The sequence below is a fragment of the Cupressus sempervirens genome, chromosome 11, assembly GCF_028749045.1.
Source record: "Cupressus sempervirens isolate cs-2001-9-10 chromosome 11, ASM2874904v1, whole genome shotgun sequence".
Lineage (NCBI taxonomy): Eukaryota > Viridiplantae > Streptophyta > Pinopsida > Cupressales > Cupressaceae > Cupressus > Cupressus sempervirens.
The window spans coordinates 232,576,274-232,588,507 of NC_143128.1; the positions used below are offsets into that span (position 1 = coordinate 232,576,274).

General features: G+C 31.5%; 1 protein-coding gene across 2 annotated transcripts in view; it reads right to left on the reverse strand.

Moving 5' to 3' along the window:
• The window catches only part of LOC149529008 (potassium channel KAT3-like), a 43,993-nt gene extending 32,785 nt beyond the window's left edge, over positions 1 to 11,208 (reverse strand). Inside the window, exons 1-9 of one of the 2 annotated variants that reach the window (XM_089811077.1) lie at positions 10,680 to 11,208; positions 5,701 to 5,916; positions 5,333 to 5,494; positions 4,935 to 4,992; positions 3,862 to 4,179; positions 3,484 to 3,723; positions 2,190 to 2,288; positions 1,761 to 1,793; positions 1,470 to 1,661 (exon numbers count right to left, since the gene is read on the reverse strand). In XM_089811077.1, the coding sequence (XP_089667203.1) occupies positions 1,470 to 1,661; positions 1,761 to 1,793; positions 2,190 to 2,288; positions 3,484 to 3,723; positions 3,862 to 4,179; positions 4,935 to 4,992; positions 5,333 to 5,494; positions 5,701 to 5,916; positions 10,680 to 10,861 (1,500 nt within the window). In that variant the 5' untranslated portion in view covers positions 10,862 to 11,208. The remainder of the gene's footprint in view (positions 1 to 1,469; positions 1,662 to 1,760; positions 1,794 to 2,189; positions 2,289 to 3,483; positions 3,724 to 3,861; positions 4,180 to 4,934; positions 4,993 to 5,332; positions 5,495 to 5,700; positions 5,917 to 10,679) is intronic. The other variant, XM_089811076.1, reaches the window with a different exon arrangement.
• Between the last annotated feature and the right edge of the window lie 1,026 nt (positions 11,209 to 12,234).

Consider the following 12,234-nt stretch of genomic DNA (forward strand, 5'->3'; position numbering starts at 1 on the left):
TTATTAAATGATTGCTTTCTAGGGTTTCTTATTTTAGGTTACCAGATCTTTTTTATAAGGATTGATCATTGTACACTGTTCATTCATCTAAAATTCGTTTGATTTGATAATATAATCTTTCATATTTTCAAAGAAGCCCAAATCCTTGCTTTTTTATTCCATTCTTCCTGGTGACAGGTTATCTTTACATGTAGGTATCTTCACTTCATGAAGTTGGATTGACAACTTCTACAATTTAAAATGTATTTGTTTATTTAAATGAGTATGCTATTTTTTTCTCGAAATGATATCTTTTTTTTTATCCCAAAATTTTAATATGCTCAATATTACTTTTGGTTTATTGTATTATACTTAAGTTACAAGTAAATTTCATATTTTTCAACTTGTTGAACTTGAATTATTATAGTACTGAGATATATCATGAGTATGTGAGCATCAAAATCTAAGTTACCATATTCGGTTTGGCAACTAGAAATTCGCAAGTCGGTTCGCTGTCTATGTATGTGAAGTTGATTCATATTCGATTCCAAATCACAATTTGAAGGTAAAATTCGATGTGAAGTCGGTTATATGGACCCAGGCCGAATATTGCTCCATTTCGAGTGAATGTGAAAGCACGGGAGTGAATTTAAAACAATTTTTGTTTTGGTTGACTTCAACGGCAATAGTTTAAATTTATTTTATTAATATTATAATGTAAAGACTTGCAATAAACCTAAAAAACATGGAATGCAATCAGACGTTTCAATAACAAAGAGGAGCTACTTGATTGTGCCACGATATTACAATTAGAGGCTAAGTCACCAGACGTTTCAATGATTCATTTGTAAAGTCCTTCAGTGACTTCACCATTAACGACAGCGGCACCAATCACCATTGAAGGCAGTGGCACACAGGTTAATGGCAAAGGCACACAATCACCTTTCACAACAAAGGCACAAGTTAATAAATAAATTATAAATATCATAATCTAATATTTATATTTGTTATTCAACAAAAGGGATGCACCAGTCTAACTGCCTAAGACGTTGCAAACAAGCCAGACCTATGTGACTGCAATCAATCTTAGATTCTTAAATAGTGGTTTGTTTATTTTGAATTGATATAGTGGTGTATAAATCCTGAATATATATAGTATGTTGCCAAATTGCTATAATATTAGCATAGTGGTGTATAAATTTATTTGATGTAGCATATGTTTACATATATATAATTTTTCTTTTTTAAAAAAAATCTTGTACGAACAAACCCAAAACGAACCGAACCCAGCCCAAAAAAAATTCAAGCGAATGTCGAACCCGAATATCGAACCCGCATACGAACCAAAATCCGAACCGGCAGCTTAGATCAAAATGAATGGAAGCTATTAATTAACAAGAGATGATACTTTCTGTGTGACTTGCATAACTATTGTTATTGATTAAGTTGAATCGTTTGCAGAAATTTTACAATGACAAAAAAATAATTACCTGAAAAGATAAATTGCTGATGATGATCTTAGCATCGGCTTTTCGCATTTGCATTTTATTCAGTAAAACACTTCCACTCAGCCTCAACAGTTGAGATAGTTTCCTTGTTCGCATTGTTAAATACTGTGGCTTCTGACATAAAACTCCCATTTCACCAAACATATCTCCTGGTGACCATAAGCTTTGTACAACCTATAATCATCACAAGTTTTGCATGATAAATTATTGTTTAAATTAAAACAAAATCCAAGACTGCATAGATCGGAAAAGATAACTAAATAGATAGCTTACATGTTCAGTTTCATTCTCATCCATCAACATTTCCTGTAAGTGACACAAATAGTCAGAATCCTTTTTTGCACTGTACATTATTTGCAACCAGGCTTTTCACATACAAACACATAGGATGACTCCAGATGAATTCTCAAAATCACTGTTTAAGGGCAGCCAAAATAAGGAACCATTTGAAAAATATGAGTTCTTTCCAAAAAACAAATATCCAACAAACAAATTCCGGATACCACTTAATTCATCTGAAAACAGATTAATAGATAAGACGAGTTTCCTTTTAAATTAAAAACGATAAGATACGCCTATAGACATTCAAATTATATTAGGGTTGTTGAGAAAAGGCACATTAAAGTATACTTTGAATTGTAGTAGAGGTAATAGGAGAAACTTGAAAAAGAAAAGCCAGAAAAAAGTGCAGATCGTACTTACCACTTCCCCTGATACTAGTATGTATATGTCACTAGGTGTTTCATTCTGTAGAATAATGTCTTCTTTCGGAGGGAAATATTCAGCATTCATCTCTGCTACCTTTCCAATCCAAGTCCGAATTTGAAGTCAGTTATAATTGAATGGAAACATGTTACCAATGATATCTGATTTCAAGACATTACTTTTTTCGAAAATGAAAAGATCTAACAAATCTGCCAAAACTTGGAGCATTGTTTATAAAATAAGAGAACTATTCCTTAAAATGTTAGCAGCTGCCCACACATGAAAAATAACATATAAGTTGTCATAATCTGGAATAGGGTATTACTGTTTAAATGATGGTGACCCACAGGTTATTATAAGTGAAACATATGAGACTCCCTAACCTTCAGTACATTGATGAGTTAAGGTTACTTTTCAACTATGCTGCATACAGTTTGTATTCATAATGAACATTAACATTTTTCAGGTCTTGTGTTTAATTTTGGTCATGATTGTACAGTAGCATGGAGAAATAAGTAGTGCATCATATTGCACTGAATATTGCAATTTGTTATGCAAGCTATATCTTAAATACACTCCCAATGATCTTGAAAAATATTTTACTTCGCTAGTATTCTTCACTTTTATCTGGTAAAACATTGAGATGATAGACAGAAGTGTGGTTAGATTATTGCAGTTAGCACCCCATGAATTTCTGGAGTCAAACCTACTGAAAAGTGCCTGTAAGTTATAACCCATGTCAGAGAGACCAAATCTTTTAAGTGGTTTTGAGCGGTATCAGAGGAAAAAGGAAACCTGAAAAAAGGTACTGCAGGCATTTAAATGAGCCTGATTTTTTCAATACTCAGAACATGTTTATGATCATCTTCACATTGCAATGTTGTTCCTCAAAAATATTATCCTGTGGGTCATGTTCTGGTGGTAAGGAAGTGCAATTACAACAGTGATGAACTGGTTTAGAAATTGCTGTATAAGATGTGCCAAACCAGAAAAATCTCATTTCTTTTTCAATCAAGAAAACAAACAAATGCAAAATCTATGGAATTTAAATCATTTTTTCTGGCCGGTTCGTGCCAGGCCATGCTCAGCAACATATTTTCAAATGGTCAGAAAGGCTTTTTACCGCGTGAACACCATATAAACCATAGCTAACCTTTAAAAAAGATATAAGATACTGAAGCAACTTCATGATTCGTATTTATTTAGAGAATTCATTGATTGCTTGGTTTTTAATCTGTAAGCAATCACTTGTAAATTTTCCTTTAAGCTCAAGGGATACTAGAGAACTTACCAAATCCAAGTGGAAATCAGGTGAGACTCCTTGAAAAAGATAAGCAGCTTCAACAGTATGTGTAAAAAGCCTTCTTGATATGCTAGTTCTAATGGCCTTAGGAAGTTCTTCCATGAGCTTTTGTTGCTGAAGCTCCTCTGCTCTGAATTTGAGACACATGTATGACAATATTTGCTCCTTGAGTTTCGGTGGAAGATCATTCCTATGAACAAAGTTTGATGCTGCACATATTCTTTTTCTCTGAAATTCTATTCAGTTAAGGTTAGTGTCTGGGCATTGCACATTACAAGCTTAAATAAAACATAGAAACGCACATATATTCTGCAATCCATGAATATTTTTAGATAGAAAATTGATATGAAGTTGAAGAAATCTTACAAACTGCATGGTTCTACTAGTTCCTTCTACAACGAGATTGGTCATATTGCCAATCAAGTAAGCAGTGAGGCCAAGATTGAACAAGACATAAAATATAATGAAGATCATCTCCCTGGCATTTTCTGCATGTATATCTCCATACCCAACAGTACTCAAGGTTGTAATTGACCAATATATGCAGGCAATGTAACGAATTGAAAAGCTTTGTTGTTCAAATTCTGGAAGTATAGAACTAATCCATGTGTTATTCCGGTCTGGATACCGATCTGCTAGTAGGTAATATAAACATCCTGCACAATGTACTGCAAATAGGGTTACCTGCAACCAAAAGTTTTGCATAACATTGAGCCACTGAGAATAGCAGGAAACATTATGTTTTCAATATTACACATGAATTTTCAAAGAACCATGTAATAATTTTTAAATTTACAAGCAGGTTTGAGAAAAACCAGCCATCGAATTTACAATAGACTAGTAAAAATATCCATGGGAAATTGGTAAATGCTACAGCATTAAATTTTCTTACACGGAGATAACCACATTCTCTCCTGAATCATATAAACTATCCTTTATATATATACTCAAAAATCACCATTTAGCTGATGCTTCAAGTTTCAACAAATTCTTCCCTCACTTTACAGCACAGATAATAGGGCATAGGACTTGACAATCATAAATATAAAGAAATTGGTTGATTATAATGTTATATGCCATATAGAACATAAATTCTTGTCAAGATTTCAAGTTCAATAACAATCCCTGAAAAATATGTATTGAAGTATTTTAGAAAAATGGGGAGAGCAGCCAAATGTAGATTATCCATCAAATACTAGTTTGTTGAGTCGTAAAGATCTGACACGTGACAAAAGATGAAACCAGATTTCCAATCTCCTTAAAACCAAATCTTGGAGTTACTGGATTTGATCATATTACGAACTGTGGAGATTTTTATCTCCACAGCAAAAACATGTTAAAGCTCTTCAATAAGAACAGATTAATATGTATATTATAGAAATTAAATCAAATGAAACCTACAAATAAAATCTCAGGTATTATAAATAACTGATTCTTACACAGACAAGCCTTGCACATCTGATCCAAAAGTAGCTAAACCTTATGTCCTTTTCGAGCCTGCATTCACATTCACATACACATAAATCAATCCCTAAGCTTTTGCCATTCAGAAGAAAACCCATGAACTCTTATGTCCTTTATCATAGTTCCTTCCACAAAATTATCCACAATTACATATTGTGAAAGCTTGAAAACTCAGAGACAAGAGCCTACAACACAATGGTAACTTCTGAGCCTCTTGCTTGGAAGGTCTTGGGTTTGAGTCTACTTGAATTTAACACGTAATATAATAATTATATTAACTTAAAATAACAATTAATCTGGCGTTCGGACCACATTATCGATTGAAAAAAAAGTAGAAGCTTGAAACTCAGAGAAACAACCAAACTAAGAATACCTTGTGAAAAGAGCCTTGACTCTCCTTAGACGCCCAAGGCGAAGGATGTTGAGTAAACTGTAGTATAAGCTGAAGCCTGCATGTTGTCCTCTGATGAGATAACTCAGAGCCTCCAATGGTATTGTAGAAGCCACATCTACTATTAGCCATGTACAAATATACCTGCAAATAATCCAGGTCAACATAGAGGATATTGTTTCTTTATTGTATGGGTTCCAGCCCTATCTCACTTTATCTAATCAGAACATAGGATTTAGCAAATTCTTATAAACTAATATCTTATTAGTTGTTCTTGAGAATTATCATCTAATCAAAGAAAATGAATTTATGAAGAAGAGAAAATTTGTTTTGGCATAATTTAAATATACCTTATAAATATCTTTTTTGGATTATGTATCAACATGTTCGTTTTATCATCTATGTAAGCTACAAAGAATGTCAGAATGACATCAATAGCAAAGAATGTGTCAACAATAGTATCAGCAATAAGAAGTCCTCCCTCTGGAGTATTGATGAACCCAAGCTCAAATGGGCACATCCATGCTGAATATCCCACCAAAATAATCAGAAAAATCTGCCAGCATCTGTGTTCATGAAATTAAAAGGCACCCTCAATGAATTAGCTGTTTCAAGAAAATTGTATTCTTTATTCAATACTGAGCCACAAATTCTTAAATTTCAAAAAAAATTGAATATTCTATTATTTAAAATATACGATAATAAAATAAAAATTTAAGAATAAAGAATGATCATAATCAGTAAGAGTCATATTAGACTTAGAATCTGAAGAAAGTTATTCAAAATATATTAAAATTATATCTTAATAATAATGTTGTATTTTTGAGTTAAATGAATTAAACAAAACAATATGTAATTTGATTTTAGTTAATTTCATGAGAACTTTAAAGTTTTATTTCATCTCCTTTAAAGTTTTTTTTCATCTTCTTCTAAAATGAAATTTAATGAATTGAGATTTTTTTTTTTTTTTTTAAAATACACTTATATAATCATAACTTCAATTATGAAATTTATATAATTATAAGGAGACAACATTTTTTTTTAATAAATTGATTGTAAATAGTTAAGAAAGATCTAGTTGACTTCATCTTTAGAACTAACATATAAAGAATAAAAGAAAGTCAACACATGAAACCATATATTTTTTATTAAAGACTTAAAAAGAATTCAACTTATCATTATCTTGTTTGCTTAGGATTAAAACTATTTTTGGGCAGAGTGAGGAGAATAAGAGAGGCTTTGTTTGATTTGAATGCATTTTCCCTAGCTTTGATTTTTCTCATTCCATCAAGCAATATTGAGTCATGTTCTTTAATCTTGCCTACATTTGTTGTAGATCTTAGGATTTCTTAGGTTCTTGGGCATTTACCTATTTTAATGGTGTCTGTCTTTCACTTTAGCTATAAATTCAAAAATAGTAGGCACTAGAACAAATACCAATATTTTCATTAGATAGAAAGAAAGTGATGTATAATACATACTTGAATGTGGCCTCTTCTTACCCTAACATAGTTTAATTTGCAATTTGTGAAAAAGTCATAATTTAGGAGGAGATTTATTGGGCTACATTTGGTATGACTAATGATATATTACATGATCATGATGGTTTTCTTTGTGAATTCCTTAAAAATATTTTAAGATAAAATTAGCCATGATCAATACAAGATCTATCTAGAATATTATTATACTGGTTCTTTAAGCCCTAGTATCATTAATAAAGAAAATATTTCTCAAATTCATACCTAAAGTTAGGGATTTGAAGTTTATTTCCAATTGGAGACTCGTCACTTTATTGAATGTCTTATATAAAGTTACAAGGCTTTAGCCATGTGAATTGGACATCTCCTCTTGCTTGTGGTTTGATTTGAATAAATTGGATTTGTTCAAATTAAATGTGGTCTTAGCTCAATATCATTGTAGTTCAAGAAACAAGATTTCTTCATTGGAATTGTATTTGAAAAGTTTACATTACAGAGTTGGGTGGTTCTTGACTGTGATCCAACTTTTCTATTGTTGGTCCAAATGTATTTAGTAGATGCTTTGACTTTTCTTACCATCAATAATGGTCAATCTAAACACTTGGATCTTTTTGATCTTTAAGGCAAGGTTGACCTCTTATGTCCTCATTTCAAGTTTTGTCTTTTAAAAGTTCTGATTATATTCTTGCTAATTCCATCTTATAGTTATGTGTCTCATGAATATATCTTCTTAATCAATATACATTTATGGACAATTCCTTACTCATGCTCCTCAAGGATGAAGGCTAATAAATTATTCTTCTCTAGTTTAGGGCTTTAGAATTCAAGGGAATAAGACATAATATCATAGGTAATTTTTTTCCTAACCTCTTGGATGGCTCCATTCCTTTGTCTAGAAACTCATTGACAATGATGAATTTTTCACACTACCCAATTCTTTCTTTGCATTTTAAACTTATTAGACTAAGATGTTATAATTTATATGGTTAAAAAAATAAAGGAAAATCTTACATATTGGATCACCAAACACTTTTTCTAGAAGAACTAAATGTAGAATTTTATCTAAAGTTCTTGTAGATACTCTTCATACTACATGATTGACAATAATCCACAATATTTTCTCTTGGGAAATTCATATCACAATAAATATTTTCATGGTGCTTTGGACCTTTATTTTCTACCAAGAGAATGTAGTAGACTAGGGTTTGTTGATATCAACAAACAAGGTATTTTTTATGAACTAAGTAGTTTTTTGAAATCTTGTCTTTATAATGATTCCTATAATATCTTGTTTGATAAATAGCATTGCTTGTGGTTCATCATTTGAGTAACTAGCCTATAATGACCTTGGTTTCCATTTGTTTAGATTTCTCATGATCAATTTAATCTATTAAATCTTAGCTCCTTTGAGATGAGAATGAATTTTGCAATGGGTTGCACATTATCCAACAATATATGTGGTAACCTCTAAGTACCTTGTTTAAGAATAAGTCATTCATAGCTACTCCCAAAGCCACTCCCTTAAGTCATTCAAAAAAGTAATCAAACTTTAGATGACTCCAATTATCCTTGTGCCATTTTTACCCCTAGCCCAAAGCAAAGCTCAATTTAAGCATCGCTAACCAAGAAAACTTTAAAACAATAATTGAATTCACGCCTTCTTATGAGTTACACAAAATATTTCTTTCTCAACATCTAGGTGGAAGGATTGGAAACAATATGCTAATGTTCCTTTTCACAAATATACTTCTAAGAAAGGATTTGTATTGATTTCAACTCATTTTCTTATCATGTAAAAGCCAAATATCAAATGATCTCTTCAATTTGACAAGCTTAGGCTAACCCTTTTTGATAATGTGGAAAGCAATTTTTGTACTATGTTTGTGCATAATGAGTGCAATATCCATTATTTATTCTAACCTTTTACTCCTAAAATCTTTATTTGACATATCTCCTTTGTTGTTGGGGGTGGGGGGGGGGGCAAGGCGAAGGGGTGCATTTTTTTCATCAAGTTTTCAGGTAGCTATGCTATATTTTTTATTTTAACTCTTTTATATTTGAAAAATATCACTTACATTTATTTCACATTCTATTATGTCCACTAACCTTTATATTCTCTAAATTGAATTGGTGACATAATCGGGCCATTCAAATTTCATTTCAACCCCAACAAATTAGAATTGGTGGTATTCTCTAAGACTTGCTTGAACATTGGAAGAGTGACCCTTGTACTGTAATTAGGATTCTTCCTTCTCTACCATCTTGTACAAAATCCTCTTACTAGAAAAACCATTTTGAGTCCTCTCAATGTTACCTCATAGTTTTCAAAGAGCTTCTATTCATCTTCCAACATTATCGTCAGACAACATTTTGTCTAGCCCTTGCCACCACTTTTATTCTTTGGTTACTAGAGTGGATAGCTACAATGTTTGTATCGATCTCCTAGATTCTATCAATGGTTTGAGCTGTCCCTTTCAGATAAGGATATTTTTCTTCTTAATCTCTCCTTATATATCTATCAAAGATACTCAAAACTAGTCATGTGATGAGCTTGAGGAAAACATCATTCTTATTGGTTGGGAAGCTATAGATGTTGACGAGAATCTATCATATAGAGGGTCCATAAGCATGTTGGGCACGGTCTCCCCTTCTCCCTTTATCCTCCCCACAAAACACATACAAGTTACCCTTGCTACTTATGAAATGTTTCAAATGATATACGTTGAAGTACTGACTTCCAATTTGTTTCCCTATAGTCTTCATTTCAATGTTTTGTATAACTTTCTTTCTCTTTAATTTTTTTAGGTCATATTTTGTGTTGTCCAAATAACTATTAGTTTAACTTTCAAGGACATTTTGTATCACATATATTTAATAAGATAATAACGAATAATTTTACATATAGTCTTTTGACAAAATATTTCAATATTTATTATACATATCAAATTTGAAAAAATCTTATACATTTTTAATACTCTTGAAGTCATAGATTTTGAAATTGCTTCCATACCTGTTGGTTACAGTCATATCATCGTAATTTCAATCCTTGCCATGCCTTCCAAGTCTAACAGAAGCATAACAGATTAAATGCTTCTCGTTGCTCAAGAGTAAATGGCATGTATAACAGATTAAATGTCATTTTCTCATTGTTCAAATGTAAGTTCTGGCATATAGACTAGGTTTTAACCTTAACAGGAGATGCTAATTTTTGTCTCATGTACCAGTTAACAACGTATTAAAAGAAGACACTTCCAACATTAATGTCCATTATCATTAAATATTCGAGGATTCCAAGATGGTGGTATGTTTTTTCACTTATGTTATTAAGGTTTAACTCCTCTTTAGGTGTGATTGGATTATATTCATTCTGTGATTATGATAGAATAGATTTCCTATTCGTAAAAACTTAATCATTTAAATGTATATCATCATAATATTGTTATAAGAGCATAGATATCAATACCCATAATCCAATAAAGATGAATTTCTCATGTAAGATTGCACTTCTTGAGCTATCATCTAATCTAATCATACTTGATTATTTTGATGATGGGTGGTAAAATACTAAATTCAAGGAATTTAAAACAAAGATTTCATTTGGAAAATGCACGCCTGATATAAAGCTATTCAATCCACTGAAACAATTGCATACTGAACATACAGAATAACTAACCAAAAAAGAAAAAGAAAGGAAAACAGAAAAAAAAAAAGTTGCAACATTTATGCCATCAACAGTAACTCCTCTTCTACTGAAAATGAAGTTTGGTCAATCAAGCTTCAATGACTTTTAAATAGATTATGTATAAAATCATGGGCAAAATGTATGCTGTAACTGTTCTAAATGTTCTTACCTGTAGCGAGGAGAATGTGGAGAAATGATATATTTACTAATCTTCACATCAGAATTGCACCTGGAGCCCAAAGGTGGCAGTATACTTTGCTTTGAGAAGAACTGAAATTTCTTCTCCTCATCACAATTCACACTCTTGCAAGAATATAAATCTACGCAATGATTTAGTTTTACTGAGCCCATCTCAGAGAAAATTACATACCATTACCTAACAAACATTTGTCTGAGATCTCATGAACAGATGATAAACACACTGAGAAATCTCGGAAGACATTATGTTGTTTCCATAGCACATAAAGGAATAGAGGAAGACTTCTTGAATTAAATTAAAGTGAGAACATTATCTTATGACCACAGTAATGGCAAAATACTCCTGAAATTAGACTAAGTATGATTTGAGGATGGCAGATGATGATGCAAACAAACCCAAAAAAAGTACACAAGAAAACAATTGATTTGAATGTCAACTGCAGCGCAGGAATGACAATAGTATGTTTAAAGATGAAAAGCAAAGACAGTTTTGGAATACTAACCTTTGAAACGCTGCAACGGTTACGCTACCATGGGAATAATATAAAAGTGGGTCCTTTATGTCTGATATCAAGAAGAAATATTCTTGTGGTGCGTGGAGGGTGTGTAACGTAGCACTATTTCTGAGGATAAGAAACAAACCGGTTACTATTGATCTTTGTTTGGTATCGTAGTGGATGACAATGATAAAGGAATGAGCTTTTGTATTGATGTGATTTTTGAGTTGCTAAGGTTTAGGATGAGATGTTTGATAGAGTTTCTATGGTTAGATGCACTTTTCTCTTGTACCTTCATTCATGCTTTGTGTGGAATCCGACTCCATGATTCTAGTTGAAACCATGCTATCATTTTCTTGTGGTTATAGGGCGTTTTCATGTGATTAGATACAAAGTAGAAGAATGTGGTCCAATTTCATGTTATAAATAAGTTAGATAGATGTGGACCATGATACAATTTATAGACTGATTGTGTGCTTTCTGTTTTTGTATTTTATTGGGTACTATTTTTGTACCTATAAATCTATAAATTTAATGTAATCAATTGTCAAAGAAAAGTTGTCTTTTTATATTCTTAAATTGGTTTCAAATAGATTAGTTAATTATAAGAAAAAATAATTATAATAATGATGGCAATAATTTGCAATGTCATTTTAAACTTATATGATATGGTGAAAATAATTTTGTAATTGAAGGAAAAACAAAGTCATAATTAGACTTTTAATAATGAATTGAAATTAAATTAAAAATAAAAGAGAAGTCATTAAATTTGATTTCATTCAATGTAGGTTAGTTGACTTTAATTCTTGTACTATATAATTTCTCATTGGATTATTTTATGCAAAGTTAATTTCAAAATAAAAAATAAATATACATGTTTAAATATATTAATATTAGTTGATCCGCATAAGAATGGGTGTGAGTTTAATTGAAGGGAATCACGGTTTCTTATCTCGCAATAAGAATTTTACTTGACTCAAGATAACCAAGCCTAGTCCCATTTCAAGCAAGTGAAATAAAGTGATGCTA